This window comes from Corvus moneduloides, chromosome 1, assembly GCF_009650955.1.
Source record: "Corvus moneduloides isolate bCorMon1 chromosome 1, bCorMon1.pri, whole genome shotgun sequence".
NCBI lineage: Eukaryota > Metazoa > Chordata > Aves > Passeriformes > Corvidae > Corvus > Corvus moneduloides.
This window is the reverse complement of record NC_045476.1, coordinates 99,930,268-99,950,556: the sequence shown is the minus strand read 5'-3', so window position 1 is coordinate 99,950,556 and position 20,289 is coordinate 99,930,268. Positions and strand designations below refer to the sequence as shown.

The window sequence follows — 20,289 nt, the reverse complement described above, 5'->3', positions numbered from 1 at the left end:
CTCTGCCTGCAAAACCACCACTTGTAGACCCATCAAAATTACTACTACTATACAAAAATCACTACACAAAATTACTATTTTTGCTACCTAAATTACTATTGAACAGAAGTTTTCCCAATGCCTAACTAACTGGCAAATTTATTTTCAACCTCAAGAAAACTTTTGTCCAAGTAGTATCTCCCTTATCAGAGTTTGCTGATGTACCTCCATTGGCAGAACCAAACTGGGGACACATAAAGATATGAACAAAACTATGGAGTGACTTTGTCTGCTTAGGCTCCATAACAATCATCTCTATGTTCAATGAACAACTCTTCCTGTGTCTCAAAAATTACACCAAAGGGGGGGGAAGAGGGAGATTATTTTTACATATATTTCTGAAAAATAAAGAAGTTATTTTCTGGGAGCAATGAAGGAAAACAAGGACAGATGTGATGACCCCACTCTTAATGGGAGGAAGCACCAGCTTCTCTGGGCCTCTACAAGAGATTTTAATTCCATGAGGATGTTAGCTGTGAATGAAGACAGGCAGCTGGTGACAAGTCCAGAGTATGTCCTTTTTCCGTCCTTGTAACATCACTGACCATCACATTATTTCATTATAAAGAATGTGTTTCCTAAAAAGGAATATTTTTTCTGTTGTAATTATCCAATATTCTAAACTTCTCATACAATATCCTCCAGATATTTCAGTTTTCAAGAGAAGAACCTGTAACATCAGAATTCACAAAAAACTTTCTTGGGTTTGACCAAAGGCTCAGGGTCTTGTTTGAATGAGGGCTTGGTCAGACATAATACTCACAAAAAGCAAAAAACTAGGCTCATCTGGGCTGATCATCTGGGCTGATCTGTCCTGACATAAATCCAGCCTCCCATGCTTTTTTAGCCATGGATGGTGCTGCTACAGCATTCCTCATGGCACTTTTAAGTCCATATTCTGTGTTGATTCATCCCAGTTCTCTTGGTGTTGGACTGCTTTAGGGTGGCACAGGGGTGACAATGACAGACCTTTTTTTGGAGAAAAGAGGCAATCACTGTCAATACTTGGCACTAGCAGCCCTCCACAATGTGCTATCTCAAATTGGCTGGGAAACACACATCCCTGAGGTGTGCAAAGACCAGCCTCACAAAACCCTGCAGCACTGGGCCACAGTGCCCTTGCACCCTCAGGCATGACACACCCCTAATCTCTGCAACACAAGCAGCACCCCAGGTCTTCCTGTTTACAGGACAGCAAAAGAGCAGGTTATCTATCAGTTGAGTTAACTTTTTGTGTCACAGAGGAGTCTCTCACCCAACCCATCTTGGAAAAGCCACACTCATGCCTACAATCACAGCCAGAGCCAGCTTTGTTCCTACGGCAACAGACGCAACTCCTATAACATGACCCAGCTTTTTGGCAGTGCCCGATCTCCTTCTGCCGGAGCCCTGACTCCAACCCTGGCAAGGCCTGCTGAGAAGGGGTTGCTGTGCAACCTGACTGCTGCACAGCCATCCTTGGCAGCTCAAGACAGCACTCCTCAGTTAAGGCATGCTTTGATGACTGGACCCATGCATTTTTCTGCAAGGAGCCATTTGTTCCCCTAGCAGCTAGCGTTTCTGGCTGTATCTTGTGTGTGATCAGGCACAGCTTCCTTCCTCTCATACCCACTGGAAAAAAACTGTGCCTATCTGCAGTGTTTTTGTGTCAGGTTGCAGTGCTGCCGACAGCCAGGATTCAAGAACACACGGGAAGATAAAGGCCTGGCAGGAGAGGTTTAGGGCCAAAATGTTCCACGTGCTATGCAGAGTGTTTCCTCTGGATGCCTGCTTGCTTTTTGCTGCTGTTTTTTCCTGCCCCCACCTCCTGCCCCATTCCCTGCATAGCCCCATTAAAGCCAGCTTCTCCTTCCAGCCCAGACTTTCCAGCTTTTTGGTTCAGTTTCAATTATTTCAGGATATCCTAGGTGTGATTTGGGGACAGGAAGCATATCTCTGTTTCTCTCCCTTTCCACGCTTTCATTGCAGGGCTCTCCATTTATACTTCAGCCTGGCTTCTGCTCTGAGGCCTTCTGCATGTGTTGGGCAGCACATTTGGAGGCAGAGTGGATGTCTCGAAGCTCCTGCTGAGACTCCTATTCAGCCTGTGGGGCAGCTGTTTGCATCTGTGGCTACTGGAAACTGGCAAAATCCTTGAACTTGTGAATCCAAGTGGCTGAAACAATTTGAGCACATCTGTACAGTGTAATACTCTGTAGTGACCCCTTTTCTCAAGGCCAGTGACCATGCAAGTAAAACTAGAATACTACTGCAGTATTTTTTTTTTTTCTTGATTTGATTTGAATTTCTTGTGCAGGGAGGGCAGTAAATAGATCAAAAAATGAAAAAAAAATTAACAGATGGAGTTCACTAATTTCTCTGTTCTCATCTTTTTTTTTTTCCTTGAAAAGCAGAGGTATTCAAACATATTCAGATCAAGCCATTGAGCCTGGCCATCGCTCAGTTGCAAATTCTCATGCTTTCCATGACAGTAATTTTAGGACATCATACACTCTAGTATTAAATACATCCCGACATCAGAGAGTGAATTTAAGCATGATTCCTTATCAGGAGGTGGCTTCACAGGGGATGGAAACAGCCCAGGAATGGGTAACACCGACATGATCTCTGATACTCATCTCAGCTCTCGAAGCTCAGGTGGAATCCAATTGGTGAAGGGTCCAGAGGGTAAATCTTATGGGGAGTGGCTGAGGGAGCTGGGAGTGTTTAGCCTGGAGAAAGGGAGGCTCAGGGGGGACTTTATCGATCTCTACAACCCCCTGAAAGGAGGCTGTGGCCAGATAGGGGTCGGTTTCTTCTCCCAGGTAACAAGTGACAGGATGAGAGGGCACGGCCTTAAGCTGCGCCAGGGGGCATTTAGGTTGGACACTAGGAGGACGTTTTTCACAGAAACCAACAAACAGAAAACTTTTAAACTTTTTTAAACCCTTGAGGTCTCGGCAAAAGCTGCAATAAGGATAAAAACGCCCCCTTCGCACCGAAACACGCCGCCCCAGCCCGCGCCGCCCCGCGGCCCCGCGCCCCGCCCCCCTCAGGCCCCGCCCCGCGCGGGGTCGTTGCCACGGGAGCCGCGCGGGGTCGCGCACGCGCCAGCGGCGGCGAAGATGGCGGCGCCCGTGTCGCTCTGTCACATCGCCTGCTGCGCCAACCGCGCGGGCGGCGGCGCCGTGGCCTGGGGCCGCGGCGGCCTCCTCGCCTTCGGCAGCTGCCACGACGTCATCCTCTACGAGCCGACGGTGAGCTAATGCGCTATGGGGTGGGGCCGGGACCGGGACCGGGACCGGGACCAGGACCAGGACCAGTCCCTCACACTCGGTGCTGTCTGTCTGTCCCGCAGGTGAGGCGGGCGGTCGCCGCCCTTCGCGGCCACGCCGGCAGAGTGAACTGCGTGCGCTGGGTCCGCCGCCGGGACCGCGGTGAGTAGCGCGGCCTTGGACCCCCCCGTCCCCTCGGGTGTGCGATGCCGCGGTGGGGCCGGGGCCGGTTCCCCTCGGGCCGCGGGCGCTGCTGCCCTTGCAGGGGAGAGGAGTCGGAGGAGGGTCGGTAGCAGCGGGGCTGGGCTGTACACTGAAGGAAATAGGGGGCTGCGGCGCTTGCAGTGCATCCTCTCGCCTTAAGCTCAGCTTCCCATTAGGGGTTTTCACAGAAACAATTCGTTTGGAAAATACCTCAGAGATCATCGAGTTCAACCTATGACCCAACACCACCGTGTCAACCAGACCATGGCACTAAGTACCACATCCAGACTTTCCTTAAATACCTCCGGAGACGATGACACCACCACCTCCCTGAGCGGCCCGTTCCAATGTCTGATCACCCTTGCTGTAAAGAAATTTTCCTTGATGTCCAATCTCAACCTCCTCTGGTGTAGCTTAAGACTGTATTATCTCATCCTTGATACCTGGGAGAGGAGACCGACCCCCACCTGGCTACAGCCTCCTTCCAGGTGGCTGTAGGGAGTGACGAGGTCCCCCTGAGCCTCTTCTTCTCCAGGCTGAACACTCCCAGCTCCCTCAGCCGCTCCTCATAAGACGTGTGCTCTAGACCCTTATCAGTTCTATTGCCCATCTCTGGATCTGCTCCAGCATGTCAATGCCCTTCCTGAACTGAGGGGCTCAGAACTGGACATAGTACTCGAGGTGTGGCCTCATTTTGACAGGTGGGTCTGTAGGAATGTGACCTGCCGAACCCAGGTGAGCTGCCTGGTCAGTGAGGGGATCTCTGCTCCTGGCCCCACAGCCAAGGGCACCCCAGGAGGATGTTTGCCTGGGGCTGCAGCAGCTCGCACAGGTTGATGGCTTGTGCTGCTTGTTCTGCCACCAGTCTCTTCAGGAAGGTTTGGAGGTTTGTGTGTTTTGACTTTGTAAACTGATCTGCGATGTCTTTTGAGCAATCTCTGAGTATAAAGCTCTTAAGTTGCATAGAGGTCATGTGCTCTGAAAAAAATAATCTTTAGATAGATAGAAATGTCTGAGACCCTTGTGAGGCTTTTGCTAGATAGCAATTCCACGATTTAACATTGCTTGGTGCAGACTGTTCATAGGCACATATTTGTGTCCTGAGGCCTTTATGGAAACTCACTGAAAAAGAGAAATGGGGCCGTTGACTAGAATGTTAATGTAATGTGCTGGTTGCTTTTTTTGAGAAGTACTGAGGTGCAAACATTAGTTTTTAATAGTGATATAAACTGCCATCCTTTCAACTGGTTGCACTAAAACATATTCTTCTTAAAAATGATTAAAAGAAGTTATTTTCAGGGAACTTGAGAATTAAATTTTCTTGTGAAGCTTCGAATTCTGTTTGTTTAGATTTCTCTTGATTTATTTTCTTATGTTCCAAAAAGACCAAACAAAAACCCAAAAGATTAATTTACACTGTTGGATTTGAGAGTCTTTTGGAATGGTATTTTTACCACTTTCATACAGAACTTTAAATAGTCCTGGGAATTTTCTCTTTATGTGTTCTTGGGGAGTATCTTTGCTCTTAACCTGTTCTGCACAGTGCAACTCCTATTAACTATACTTTATTTTGGTGGAGGCTTTGGTTACCAGTGATACTTTGTGAGTAGTAACCAGCAGAACTGCTTATGTTGCTGTTACAAAGTTATGTCTACACTAAACTAACCAAAACATATTTTTTAGCTTCTGAAACAGAGTTAATTTCTGGTGGATCTGATAAACAACTTATTCTTTGGGAATGGAAGGATACAGTAACATGGAATAATCAGGTGAGCAGGAGTAACCTCTCTTCAAATCTCCTTCTTCAGTAGTTTCTCACATATCACAAATTATCTGTTTTGTCTGTATTTCTGATTCACGCTATTTGTTTCACTTTGACTGTTTTTGGTTTTTTTTTTTTTTTTTAATTGAACCCCGTGTGTATATCCTTGAAATTGTTGGTGTGTTGCTGTGTTTTACTATAAATAAAATCTTTAGTTCACCTTTTTCAAATCAGCATTGGTAAAGAAATTACCCAATCAGTCATTGAGTGGATTTGTTTAGGTGTCTGAAGGACCCTGTGTGTCTGTTCTTGACTCATCAGCTTTCTGATCTCACCTGGCAGTTTTCTTTAAACCACCTTAAAGCCTTCAAACCATGAGGCCCATTCTGAGTTGGCATTTTCTGTACCCTTCTTCCTTGTTTCCTTATATCCATTTCCAGTGATTTCTGGTCGATCTGTGCAACAGTGTGGGGTTTGTATATAGGTAGTCTTACCGGAATATATACGAGTTGGGGTAGATGTTTAACAAAAATGAAGGTAAAAAAATCTGTGCAACAATTTAATTTTGTCAGACAAATGGATAAAAGTAAGGAGACACGCTAATTTATTATTTGTGCCATAAAATGTAAGGCAAAAGATGCAATATTTTGTGAAAGAGCCTTCAGTGTGACCTGAAATTTAGATTAAAACCACTCTTAATTTGTTATCTAACTTTTAAAGTCTTTCTTATTAGGCACTGGATTGGGAATGGCTGTGTAGGTAACCCATTTCATCATCTCTCTCAAAGTAGATTATTAGTCTTGGCATTTTAAAATGCATGAGAATGCATAGTAGGGGGAAATGAACCTACTTGGATGGGGGAAGGTTCTCAGATATAAGTTATTTCTTGTCCTGATCCATCATAACTGTTCATGCATTTATTTAAGATAACGTACAGACTTCTTACTAAACTTTTTCTGCTGATGTGGTGCACAGCCATGTGGCAATAATTTCAAAAGAATGTGGCTAAATGTGCACATTTTAATGGCAGTTCTAGACTAGTGTAAATCTTAAAAACAAAGTTCTATATTGAACCAATGAAAAATTCTTACTGGGGCCTACCTGGCTGTATTTTGGAAAGAGATGTCAAACATGTCTATGATAAAATTTGGATAAATGCTGGATAACTTCTGATTGCAAAATTAAAAGCTTCTCATTTTGATCTTTGTGTATATAAGGAACAGATTGCAAATTGTATCACCTGTATTCATTAAGTCTAAATTTAGCAGTGTTGTTTTTCATGTTGGCATTTTGAAGGAGTAAAAAGCTGTTTTGACTTGTGAGAACATGCTAAACATTGCTGCTAGCACTGCTGTAGCTGCTGCTTATTCCATTGTGTTCCCTGCTCTATCTCCTTCACTAAGGGTCTCCAGACTTTTGTGAGATGCTCCTTAGGGTGAGGGACAAGAGAAGGAGAAAAAGGAAAGAAAACTGCTCTTGCTAACTTCTATACTGTTCCATCTTTCCTCAAGGAATGGTGAGGTTTGTATAGTGTACATGGCAACATTTAATTCTGTTCAGCTTTGAGCAAAATCTTACCATGTTAATATTCATTACTGCTGTATCCCTTCTCTGAGTTTCCTGGAATATGCTATAGTTTAGGCATAGCTTGGCAGACCCTCTGCCATTGCAGGTATAGAACTCATTTTCAATATTAAGCCATTTTATTTCCTAAAATGGCTTTAAAAGTTCTTGCACAAAAGTTACTGGAATTTAAAACTTTGTAAAATTTTCTCATGTGTTCAGCTTGTGAAAAGCATTCCTCTCAAAGGCCACACAGAAGCTGTTTTTGCTGTGGATGCTGTCTACCAGTCAGATGAACCTGATTTAAATCTGCTAATAGCTTCTGCAGCCTCTGACTCTACTGTGAGAATCTGGTCTCGGCATGGTTCAGAAGGTAACATTTTTTTAATGTTAGGGATAACATACTGGCTAAATAAGAATGATGAATGCTTATCCATTAAGCATTAAATACTAACATCTTGTAATGCAACTACATTGATTTCTCTTCAGACTTTAGTACATCAAAGCACGGTATTACTCTTTGAAAGCCTTGGGCCAGATTTGTTCTGCAGAATGATTTATCTTCATATTTCATCAGGGATGTGTGGTCTGAATTTACTTGTTTTTTTTTAAATATGTATTCAGATTATAATAATCAGAACCATTGTTTTGCTCTGTAATGTGGAGGCAGACTAGCTGTACGTGTGTGTGAAGTAAAATTACATAGTAGAATGATTAATGCTGGTATTAGAAAGGTGAGGTTTAACTAGTCACTTGATTTTTGCTATTGGCTTGAATCCAATGAAGTTTGGGATAGTAGAATGTTGACCTTCTGTTGAACTAGGCCCTTGCATGGAAATACCGGAAAACAGCATTCTAAATACATAAGAAATAAATTGGGTAGATAATCGATATTTAAAGTGTTATTTGCTGGATGAATTATAGTGACTGCATCTCTTTAGCTGGTTTCTTCTTTGTCTGGTGTATTCGAAGATTTCATATTGCCTTGCCTACATGAGAGTATGGAGTTGCCAATCTACAGTCCCATGTTCCGGAAGGCATTTTTGATGCTCCCAAAGAACCCCATGAAATCCTGTCTTTTCCATTTTGTCTTGCTGTTGTGGGTTCCAGTGATGGAGAGACTAATTCTTCTTCTGTAGAGAGGTTTTTTTTTCTGCTATCCTCTTGTTTATTTTGATCTGGATGGCTTATTAGTTTAATAATTTTCAGGATCTCAGGGATGTTTGCAGGTTTTTGCTCATCTCTCTAGCTGCTGTTGTAGCAAATGGATTCAGTTTTAGCTTACTGTGCAGTGAAGGCTGTTGCCACAGGATATATTTTGTTCTATTTATTGCTTCTGATGTGTTACCACAGTGAAGCTGTATAAATGCAATACTCAGTATTATCTTCCAACTCAACTAACTCTGGATTAATTTTTATGGTCACACAGAGGATGATACTATTGTTTAGGCTTCTGAAAAAATGTAGATGTTTCAGATTCTTGAAATAAAAAAGGATGGGAAATTTTAACTATATAATGTAGTAGGAAATGGCAGTGTAACTGTAATAGTTACAGTGAATGAGATCAACACTGTCTGTTCCTGTTTTCCAGCTAAATGTGTTGAAATTCTGCAGTTTGGAAATGGATTTGTTATGGATGTCTGCTTATCCTTCTTGCCTGGCAGCAATGGTAAGTAAAGCTGCACATCTTGAATATCAATGCAGGAAACAAAATCTAAGAAATCCCCCAAATAGATTTTCATTTGACTGACTCCAGACTTGTGTGCCACAGTTTTTGTTTTCTGTGAAATCTGCTTCAGCTGATTCTTATATCTAAAATTTTTTTCTGAACTCTTCTTAATATTTAAAAAACCAGACTGATTACAGTGTCTTCAAAATGGCACTCACATGGGTTTGTTTGGTTGAACTCTTGAGATGAAAAGCTTTAAAACAGGGTAACAATACTGTAAGTGAATGGGATAGGATGATGCTGTTAGTTCCACCTGCTCCTTGTGGTGCTGCTGCATATGTTTGTTCTTCTTGTTTGAATTGAAGGGCAAGATTCAGAAAAAATCTGAAGGCCTGCATCAAAAAATTTAGGTTCCCAAGCAATATTTATCACCTGTACAATCTTAAATGTGAAAAAATTGAGGTGCTAAACTACTTTAACCTGACTGTTCAGTATGGTTTATGTGGGTTTCTATTAACAGAAATGTTAGATTTTGTAGGCTGCCACAGACACATTCTTTTTCTGCAAATAGGTAGAAGCTTTCTTAATTTTTTTTTTTTAAATAAAGCAATTGTATGCTCAGGCCAGATACATGTGTTGAATTAAGTTTGTGTTTAAGTATTGTTAGAGTCTTTCACCTGGATGGAGACCTGCCAGGCTCCCAACTGGAAAAGTGCTAAATTTTCTTACTCTATCTAGAATTTTCAGCTCTTTGCTGCATGCATTCCACACTGATGTGTTGTTTTGATTATATGACTACAAGCATATTTTATTCTTTGGCCTTGATAAATCTGGGAGCTATGAAAGCTCTTATCTAGATGTATTGTCCCATTTGGAAGTGCCAGTCTCTGTTTTCAGAGCGTGTCTGATACCAAAAGCAGCATCTGCACCGGTAAAGAACATTTACATCTCTCTTTTCCTGTAAATACATTAGCATGTGCTTGTTGAGATGGAGTTAGAAGGCTTGAGGGTAAATTAAAATCATTACCTCCAGTGGGAATATTCTTTAGAAGTGAAGTGCCTGTGGTGTCAATGAGTATAACATTCATACTGCAAAACAATAGATTATATTGTCATTTATGATGCTGTACACATAAGAAATTCTCACCGTAACACTCTAGAGTAGTGCATCTGTTTAATGCTGAAATCATGTTCTATATAAGAGAAGTAATCATACATTTTGAAAACACCATAAATTAAAATTATTGTTAAAATTATTAAATTAGTTCTTAAGCTAAATGTTTCTGAAACTCAAATAGCAGGAAGTGCTTCAAACTTCTCTGAATGGTGGAATAGCAAGGATTTTGTTTTCAGAGTCCCCAAAACCAGTGTTGCTTAAAGTTACATTGAGAGCAGGACAGTCCTTTATTATGAACTCTTCTCATCCCCATTCAGATTAGTTATCCAAAGTAGTACAGTGCTCATAATCTGAAAAAGAGTACTTTATTTTTCTCAAAAACTGAAATTATTTTCAATTTGCATAATTTCAATTTGCAAAAAAATTTCATTTTGTATGGAATTAAAAAATTTTTTTCTAGACATTTGCTTTTTTTTGTTCCAGTTCCAATATGAATAACCTCTGCTGCTAAAATTGCCAAGACACAGTTTAGATTTTGAACTGTAAATGGATAGAAATGTTTCCTGTAGAAATCTGTAACGGGACTTTATTAAAGCATAACCAGTGTTTTCTCCCTAAGCTTGACATAGTAGTCCATATAGCCGAGGAGTATGTTAATTCTGAGATCTAAATAAAGTAGCTTAAAATATATTATTAAAAATATCACTGCTGATCATTTGTCAGAAACATTAATCTCTAATGGCAATTTGGAATTTTAATGAGCTTCAGGGAAAAATGATCTACGATAAATTTAGTAGATGCTCAGAAATCTTTACAAAGGCTAAGTTTTCAGCTGTACAGAGATTCAAAGAAGCTTTTCTCTTGAGAACAATCTGCATTTCTTAAGTCAGGAACTAAATACAGAATTGCTTTTCTGAAAATCATAAACTACATTTCCTGAAGCATTTACAGTAACCTCTAATTTCACCAAGCAAAGAAGTTTGAGGCTTGCACTGAAAATTGATTCATATGCAATGGATGCTTTAACTTTCAGAAGACGTTCATGATGCCTAGGATTGTAACTGATTGTCCTTGAAAATAAATTATTAAAAAAAAAAAAAATTGAGCCACTTTTGTGAAGAAGTCAAATAGGGAGAACTGGTGGATTGCTTACAAAAACCTGACCAGTCACTTGCAGCTGGAATGCAGCTTAAGCACTTTTCTGGCAGCCTCTTCGCTAAGTAGTTTCTGTGCATTTGCTTGTTAAGCCTTGAAGAAGAGCCTTGTGCTGTTTTGGTTGGTTGCTTGATTTTGCCTTGCAGTGTCTGCTCAAACTCTGCTTCTAAATTGCTGGCAGTAGGATTTACTATTTTACAAATCTTGATCAGCTATTTGTCATATACTGTGATTCTTCTTACCACCTGGATAATTGTCATGATGTAGCTTGGCTTCTGACAGTAAATAATTGTCTCATCAGAGCTGAATTGCAACAGGTGGAAAAAAAAGAGCAAGTGAACTTGGAAAAGCTCTGCTTATCCAATATACTTTTCTTATTTCCTCTGCAGGACTTTTATCTTAATCAGATCCAAATTCTAATACCCTAAAGCATTTATATGAAAAACTGTATACTAGTCTGGTTTTGCCAGATATATATTTCTTGATGGGACTTTTTGAGTGAAAGTATTTGCATGTATCTGCTACAGCAACTAAATCATAATTCTCTCTTTGTTTTTATTAGTTAAAGTTTCATTCCATTGAGTAAATATGTAATTACAGTAATGGCCCATAAAATATGTTTCTCAGGAAAGGATGGTGTTGTCTTCAAGAACAGCCATCGTATTGTATTTTATGGAAGAAAACCTCACTCTTGTCCAATTTCTGTGGACCTGACCACCAGGTCTTCATTCAAAGCAGCTCATTACCTTCAATCCAAAACAGGGTTTTTTTTTTTTTAGCCCTATTAAAGAGAGGAGGAGATGGAGCTGAATTGTGACTTAAGAGATTGGAGAGAAAAAGCAAGTGATGGAACTATAAGAATGTGAAATGTGACGGAGAAGTCCAAGAGGAACAGTGGATGACTAGGCACAGATTTGGTACAAGTAGAAAGAAGAAATTAGTATAGAGGATAAGCATATTATGGGTATTCAAGTTGATTTTTTAATCTATGCATAGTAAAGATAAAATTATCTATATAAAGGGATGGCATGCGGTTTTTTTGTAAAAGAAGTAGTTGATTTTAGTGAAATTTAGTATCTTGGTTTCTATCCAGACTTGAGAAATGCAAATGCCTAGCCCTTAATTAATAGCTTAGTTCTTCATAATTTTATATAAATCTATTTTCTCTTACTGTTTCAGTCTCTAGCAGTAGTATTTCCTCCTTATGACCCAAAAGGAGAAGAGTGGAATAAGAGTTAACTATTTTTCCCTATCCTATTCTGTAGAAGAGAGGAAGCAATACACTGCCTAACTTCTCTTTTTTTAGCCTCAGACTTAACTTTGATTCAATAGACTTATGGGGTTTGTGCACTTTTTAGGTTAGCCAGTGGAAGTCAGCTACTACTCAAGACTTGAGTAGGTGTAAAAAATGTTTCATTTCTTTCATATTCTTGGGTACAGGTAGTGGTGATCCGTCTTCCATTTTTGGTCTGTCTTTTTATTTGCTGTATAATAATTATAGGTTTAGATGGAGTTAGCATCTTAGGATCTTGATTTAGGAACTTGAATTGCTTTAGTTCTGAGTCATTTTGTTTTGTTCCTTCCCTCTGTATTTAGAGCAAGTGCCTGTTGGTATCAATAAAATATAGTTAATTAATAACGCTAGTACTTGAACTTCCTATGGATATGTGAACTTGGGGCAAACTACTCTTTTTAGCATCTTAAATATTTATAGATATTATTTGCATGTCAAAATAACTCCTGAGTTCTGTGTTCTTGAGATACTAATTTATTAGGCAGCTAATGTAGAAAACATTAAAAAGTGGTATTGCACTTGCCTATCTGTTAGTATTGATGTATTTCTATATATTTCTATATTGATTTTTACATTATTTATATTTTTTCATATCCTAGAATATTAGATTTTATAAAAAATTAAGACTGACTTTTCCTTTCCAGTACCAATACTGGCTTGTGGTGGTGATGACTGCAAAATAAGTTTGTTTATTCAGCAGAATGGGCAGGTAATTACAATTTTTGTTTCTTGCTCCGAGCATTACTCAGTTCTGCTTCTTTTCAAATGTGCTGTTGTTCAAGTTCCTTAGTAAGTCCTATCTGTCTCTACACTGCCATCACATACAACCTCCTCTTTTCAAATAGTTCATGCATTTTCTATGAAATGCACATACAGAATATTGAAGTTTAATTCAGTGCATGAAAGTGTTAGTTTTTCTTGATTTTTCTTTTTCCCTGTGTGAAGATAGCCTGTGTTTCTATTCCCACTGATACAAAATAGCTGCAACTGTCCTTTATTAAGTATCCAGGCATTGAGTTGTTCATATGGAAATGTTGTTACTTTCATTCTATAAATTCTTATAATGAAACTGTTACGACTTCTATCTGAGGAACTTTGTTTGTTGCTAAGTATGCCCTTTATGTCTGAATGCTTTTGAACATCAAAAAAAAAAGTATTTTTAGGAGTATCTGATCTTCTAAAAGCACACACATTTTTCATGTGTTATTTGGAAGCTGTCAATTTTTAGTTTTTCATACAGATAAATATTCCTTTGGAGCAGTAGAAAAACATTATGTCCTCTCTTGCATCTGTTCAGAAGTTTTGTTAGATTCTGAAGCATGTGTTTTCCAAAACATAACTCAGTACCACTTGTTTCTTTTTCTCACTCCCTTAAACCCCTTCAAACCACAAAAACTCTCCCAATGCACCAGTGAAGCTACTATTTAGAATCCCCCTTTGAAACTGGCATATGTAGAACTAGTTAGTCTTCTGGATTTGCTCAGACACACTCCCTTTAGGGATTAAAGAATAGATACTCCTTTTTTTTTTGAGAGAGATAAAAGCTACTTTATAGATAATTTTGCCAGTTTGTGCTGCCATGTACAATATTAAGATTTTTTGGTTGCTGTTGTTGTCAGTAAAATAAGTACTTCATCCTTTTCTTCTATGTTTAATGATTTCTTGAACACTCAGTGGGAAAGCAGGGTGCATGGTTAGATTTTTAGTTTTCTTTTTTCCTATGTAGCTTGTGAGTTAAGTCAGTTTAATGAATTCTCTGGGAATTAGCAATGGCACAATGCCACTACTGATTCTCAATGTGCTAAAGAAAGACTTTTATCTCAGGAACTGTGCAGTTGTTTTTTCTCATTCACAGTTTGAAACTTGTTTTCTTGTATGATTCAGATTAACAAATTATATACAGTTTGACTGCCAAAAATGTTCAGAGATAAATAACTTATTTTGTCCATTGTTGGCCAAACTTTCCAGTATAACAATAGTCTGCCATTCTTAAAGACAGTCAGTCTGTGGAGTGTAAAGGAAGGTAACTTGAATAAACGAGTTCCCTCTGCAGCTTCATAAGCAAGTTTGTGCTGTCTTTTTTTTCTTTATACAAGGGGTGAGCAGTTTTGTTTTGCATGTGCTATTTTTCACACCTTCAATTTCAGAAAGTGTATTCACCAGCTGTTGTGGCAGAGTTGGTGTTCAGAATATCTCTTAAATGAGGTGGGAATTCTTGTTGGTGTCTATCTTAACTTTGCAGAACATCTCTTTTAGCTAAATGGACTGTGCAGGCCTCAAAGAGAAGAGCCCATGTAGTGCTTGACAACTACTAACAGAATTAAAACATACTTGCAAGCCTTCTGACATGAATTCCTGCCTAGCTGCTAAAGGGAGGTTCTCTTTCATCAGGTTTTTTCAGATCTACTGGCATCTTTATTTATGGCTTCTTAGTAGTATTAAAGGTATTTGAAGGAAGTGTTACTATAGCCCTGCCATTTTTTACTGGAACTTGGCATTAGAGAATGATTAGAATCTTAGCTCCTGTGTCATTCCCTTACTGGTAAGGGCCTGTAGCTCTGTTCTGTTAATTGTGACTCTTGTAAACCACTTCTTTTGGTTAACATCCTCAAAAAAATTGTATGAATCCAAAGGCAGAACACACGTTCATAACTGGGCGTTCTAATGAAACTTAAAGGGCACTGTTAGACTCTGAAGGAGGATGAGGCATCTTTGCTTAGCTAATTCAGTCTACCTTTTGGTAAACTCATTAATTTTACAGTCAAAAAAACTGCTTGGTTTTTAAATCTGAGTGGGCATGCTTTATAGCTTTTGAGATTCGCTACCCATAGATCCCTTACTGTCTTAAACAGTAGAGAGAAAATGAACTCTTTGCTTTTCTGACTTGTTGGAAGAGGGTATTTATTGATTATAAAAGTATCCAGGGAAAAATCTTTCAGAAAGCATAGTATGTCTTCCTGCTTGAGATACAACATCTGTGGATGTGGCCTGTGGAGGGCAAGCAAGCAAACCAGTGGATTAAATTAGATCTTTAAACCAAAACATTTTTACATTGAGCTTTGTATCTCTGAGAAGACAGGGCACTGTGTTTTGGGTTCCACCGGAGTAGTTTGGCCTAGTTGAGAAGTGTAATAGGGGAATGAATCAAAAGTAATCCAGGCTCTTTCTAATCTGTTGATTAACAGCTGGATGGAAGAGGGATATCATGTCTAGTGTCTGCTGGAGAAAAAATGAGAAGACTTGAACCACTATTGCTAAATTTACCAAACTGTTACTAGCCTGGTCCTGAAAGAGAAGTACCCAAAGTGTGGGCAGGATTAGTTGTGCAGAGTGTGCTGGGCGTGTCCACAGCTTCATTAGTTGTTCTATCTACAGAACAGCTTTGTTCTTGGCTTAAAAGGAAAGAGACAAGATTGCTGCTAAGCAACAATGTTCAGAGATTAGGTAAGAGGCATGGGAAAGCCTGTGAAGTAGAGTCAGGCCAGGAGGTTTTGTTAGATTTAACTGTTGGTACTGTAACTTCTTGTGTATCCAGTGAGGACCAAGTGGAAACTGAAACAAAGAAATACGAGACTATAAAAACAAAATCTGTAAAAAAGAGAATGACAGCTCAAGATACTGGTATATATAACCTAGACAATAATAAAAACCTTGACTGAACCACCTAAAAATAATGACCATGTGCATCTGCGTGAACCTTTGTATTAATTCAATTTTAGAACCAAATACATCTGAAGAAACCGTATATAGGATACCAAGAGACACAGACTTGAAAGAAAAGGGCAAAAACAATACAAAAAACCCTAGCAGAAGGCATAACAGCAACAGTACTCTTTGCTCAGTTTCAGTGGACAATTTTTATTTTTATGGGAAACAATATCTTGAAAACCTTGAATCACAGAACCACAGACCATCTCAAGTTTGAGGAGATCCATTAGGATTGCTGGGTCCAACTCCTTGCTCCTCACAGACCACCTAAAACTAAATCATATGACTAAGAATGTGATGGTCCTCATGCTTCACGGCATCATCCTTCTGTATTTGGTAACAGCCCTTGTGTTCATCTCTGTTTTCCAGCCACTGTACTGACACTGCTCAGATAGGTGCAGAGTGGAGGATGATGTTATAGGGATGGAAAAGACAGCAGCATGAATTTCTCATTTAATGGAGTGGATGCATTTACAGAAGTTTGGGGGTATCTCTCCTCAACAATGAGGCCTCATAGACCATCTGGTGCTGATATTACTGCTGTGCATGAAATATGAGGTAATTAAGTTCAGAAGCCTCTACCTTAAATCCTCTGAATAGTTCAATAGTAAGCATGTAAATTCAATGTAAGCATGTAAAAATAAAAATTAGTACAGACTTCTAGCTGACTGGTTAAGAGTGCTTGTTCTGTAGCACAAAAGAACTGCATACTTGACTTAAAGCTAAGTAGTACCTAAAAACCTGCTTGAGAACTGACTTCAAAATCTGGGGTAGTATTAATAATCTCAAAGTAATTAGTTTTATTCTTTTACGGGAAAACAAATGGCTGCTTTTCTTAATAGATCTCTTTGATGTAAGATGAGCAGGGTAATTGAAAAAACCCTACACCACAACACCTTGAAATTAGAACAAGGAAAACGATTAGCTATGTGTTTAGATTAATATTAGCGTCAAGTTTCAGGAGCTATACATACTGTTTAGCATAAAATTTACCATAAAAGAGAAGGATGTTAGCAACAGTTCAGCCTGAACCAGTCTTTCAGTTAGAAATAAACTTGCCAGCTAACCTTGATGGCTATAAAATACAGAGCATTTTGTCAAAGATCATATAAATGAATAAATAAATATGTGTTTTATCTATTATCTGAAATATTGATTGCTAAAGATTTTTTTTATGTATTGCCAGAAGCATGTAGCCTTCAGAAGAATCTTTAGGTTGCTGTTTCATGTCACTTCCTGGACTGCTCCCTTCTGCCTTTAAACCTGGTGGGTGTTTAACATAAACATCCGTCTGGAACACCCCATCTAGAAGTGCCAGTTAGTGCAGAAGTGACCAGCTAAATGAGGCTTAGGTGGCTCTGAGAACACAATCTTAAGACCTAAACTTTCTGATTTGGAAGTATCTGATCAGCTCTTCTGGCCACATATCTCATATACAGATTGTTCTGTAATTATAGGGACATTTTACAAGAGCATGTAGCTACAGGAGAAGGGGCAATGGCTTCAAACTGAAAGAGGGTAGGTTTAGGTCAGATATTCGGAAGAAATTCTTTACTGTGAGGGTGGTGAGGCACTGGAACAAGTTGCCCAGAGATGTTGTGGATGCCTCGTCGCTGGAACAGCTTGAGGCCAGGTTGGATGGGGCTTTGAGTACCCTGGTCTAGTGGAAGGTGCCCCTGCTCATGGCTGGGGATGGTGGATCCAAATGATCTTTAATGTCCTTTCCAAACTAAACCATTCTATGATTGTGTGACTGCAACTGTATGATGAGGAGAAGCAGAGTAACTTTGTTTGATGGGAAGGTGGTTTTGGAGAATATCAGAAACGTTGGGTCAAAAAGAGACATGCCAGTTTCTGAGTATAAGTTTTTTCATATTCATACAGATTTTTCCTTTGAGTGAATTACTAATGTTCACCATCTCTTCTGAAGCTGAAGACAGATTTTCTGAAAGAGCAGTAACACAATAAGAAAGGCTTTTTTACTTGCACTGATAGCAGAGGCTATCATTTAATCATAGCTCTTAGTAGGCCTAGGTAAGGTAAGGAATTTAGTAGAATATAATGCCAGAAATAATGTGATAGTTATTCATACTAAACTATGGTAGCATTTTAACTAACAGTTACTTCAGGTACTTTAAGTCAACTTGGATTAAAAAAATGTCATGAAAGTAGGGCTTTTTCTGGGCAAAGAAAAGCAGAAATGGTTTAAATGCTAAGTAAGGAGTAAACACTTGTACTTGAATCAAAATAAAACAGTAATATTAATATGTTATGAATGAAAATAAATTACTAGTGAAAGTTCTTAAAAGGGAATCCAGACTGTGTTTGCATTCCTGTGTTCCTGAGCCCATCTTCATGCAGTTTTCCATCAGCAGTTCTTGATGTGTAGCTTCCTTAGAAACTTTGTCAATAAACTTAAGAAACATAGGGAGTATTTCCAGCACCATAACTGATTCTTATTAATCATATTCTATTACAAACTTATTCTTGAAATAATCTCAAAGGATTTACTCTTCTTTTTATACTGGATTTTGCCTGTATTCATTTTCTTCATTGTCTGCAGTTGTATCCGCTTCACACAAATACGAGAAATTACTTGTCACATCACACCTGCATTATGTTATTCTTTGGGTAGCACAGTAACCCTGATAAACTTTAAAAAAAAAATTCAACTGTATTATAGAGAGACTGTAGCCTTTTGAAGGTGTGCACCTTAAATTCACATCCTTTCCCGCTTGTATTTGGGAAATGCTGTAATGTTACATGTGCTTATCCAGTGGTGATAAAACCAAAAAGGCTTATCTAGAATCTATGTGTAAATTACAATCCTTAGTAGCAGCTTTTTTTTTTTTCCGGTTTCAAATAATAGAAGCTGTAAATATAAAAGATTTGAAAAAATACAGCTTATTGCTGATATGTGCATGGTAATTAGGTGCATTTCTGTGATGTAACAGGAGTTTTTATTCAGTTTCAGAAAACTTTAATACTCCTTGGCCATGAAGATTGGATTAGAGGCGTTGAGTGGGCAGTCTGTGGTCAGTATGAAAGATAAATAAAGTTGTATTCTGGTTTAATGACAGTACTAGTGTTTTACCCCTCCAGCAGATGGCCTTAAGGCACTGTAGCACCTAAGCTCTTGTGGTTGTGATGTTTGTTTTCCTGAGATGGTGGTATTAATATTAAAACTCAAGATGAAACTTTGTATCCTTTTAAAACCTATTTTTCTTGCTTGCTTCAGGTATGTTTACCTGACTTGTACTTAACTGCAAACAAATTGGGGTTTTAGCAACTTGTCCTTTTCAATATACAAATGTCTGTATCTGAGTGAGGGAGAGTTGGCTGCTTTTTCAAAGTGGGGAGGGTAGGGGGAAATAGTATGTTTATCTTTTCTTCTCCTGCTCCCCCCCCCATGTTTTTTTTTTTAATTGGGAAATTAAGAGGAGAACCTTTTCAGACATGAACTAAGCAAATAGTTATTGCCATGGCACCGAAAAAAAAAAAAAAAAGTGGAATTAGAGGATGCTGCAAGCCTGGAGAAAGAAAAGGAGGAAAGGAGTTCTTGACAAGTATTGATACTGATAGAATTCCAAAAGCAAAGGCCATAAATAGTAGGGAAATAAAAATGTACAACATGTATAGTGTTTACCATGTCTTCCACATGTTACAAGCAGGGACATATTCATATTCAATGCATTATAAAAATAGAGAACTTGAATGGGAAAGTGAGTTGATGTTGAAATAAAACTGGATATTTTTATACTGTGTACAATAGGGAAAATTGGAATAATGCTGTAGGTTCATGTAAGGAAAGGTGATAGGTTAGTCCTGGCAGTGGTTGCAATGAAAATGTAGCTCTATTTTTTTTTCTTATTTTTTTTGAAAACAAATAGGTGAAGACCTTTTCTTAGCAAGCTGTGCTCAGGACTGTTTGATAAGAATTTGGAAAGTATGTACAAAATCAAAGCAACTTCCAGAAACTGAAGATGATTCCATAAAACTGAAAGAGAATGTTTTTACTGTTAAAGGTAGGTAACAGCTGCAAAATTCTCTGGCACAACTTTTCACTTGTGTATCTCTTCATGGTTTCAGGGAAGCTAACAAGGTGGTTACTACCTAGTTTGTTTTGTTTCTTGTTGACTGCATTATTTTTAGCTGTTAGAAAAAGCAGAATTACTGTTTTAAAGGCATGGCTATGGAAAGTTAATGATGTATTACAAGAAATGGTAAAGCAGTGAGAGAGCTTAATATCAACATTCTGTTATTGTTATGCATATTCCAAATGCAATATATGGGACACTTATTTGTGGGAGGGAAGCTGTAGTGTAGTTCTCCAGTTTAATAGCTTACCTTTCATTTTCTTTCAAATACAATGAATCAAGAGGTGCTGCTATTATTTTAAGATTAGAAACATACTGAAAAGAACAGATAAGTGTGCACAGGCTTACTTTATGGTCATTTAACAAGCCGTTTAGCTGACAGTAATGTCAGATGCTTGCATTGCTGATACTGTAGGGTAAGTTATTT

The 20,289-nt window shown here is 38.8% G+C and overlaps 1 protein-coding gene across 2 annotated transcripts in view; it reads left to right on the top strand.

Annotated features, from left to right (window-relative positions):
• Positions 1-3,116: 3,116 nt before the first annotated feature.
• ELP2 (elongator acetyltransferase complex subunit 2) overlaps positions 3,117-20,289 on the top strand; it is a 39,825-nt gene continuing 22,652 nt past the window's right edge. For both annotated transcript variants that reach the window (XM_032119837.1, XM_032119827.1), the window contains exons 1-8: positions 3,117-3,275; positions 3,377-3,455; positions 5,181-5,266; positions 7,045-7,195; positions 8,414-8,491; positions 12,702-12,766; positions 18,734-18,800; positions 19,656-19,790. In XM_032119837.1, the coding sequence (XP_031975728.1) occupies positions 3,144-3,275; positions 3,377-3,455; positions 5,181-5,266; positions 7,045-7,195; positions 8,414-8,491; positions 12,702-12,766; positions 18,734-18,800; positions 19,656-19,790 (793 nt within the window). In that variant the 5' untranslated portion in view covers positions 3,117-3,143. The remainder of the gene's footprint in view (positions 3,276-3,376; positions 3,456-5,180; positions 5,267-7,044; positions 7,196-8,413; positions 8,492-12,701; positions 12,767-18,733; positions 18,801-19,655; positions 19,791-20,289) is intronic.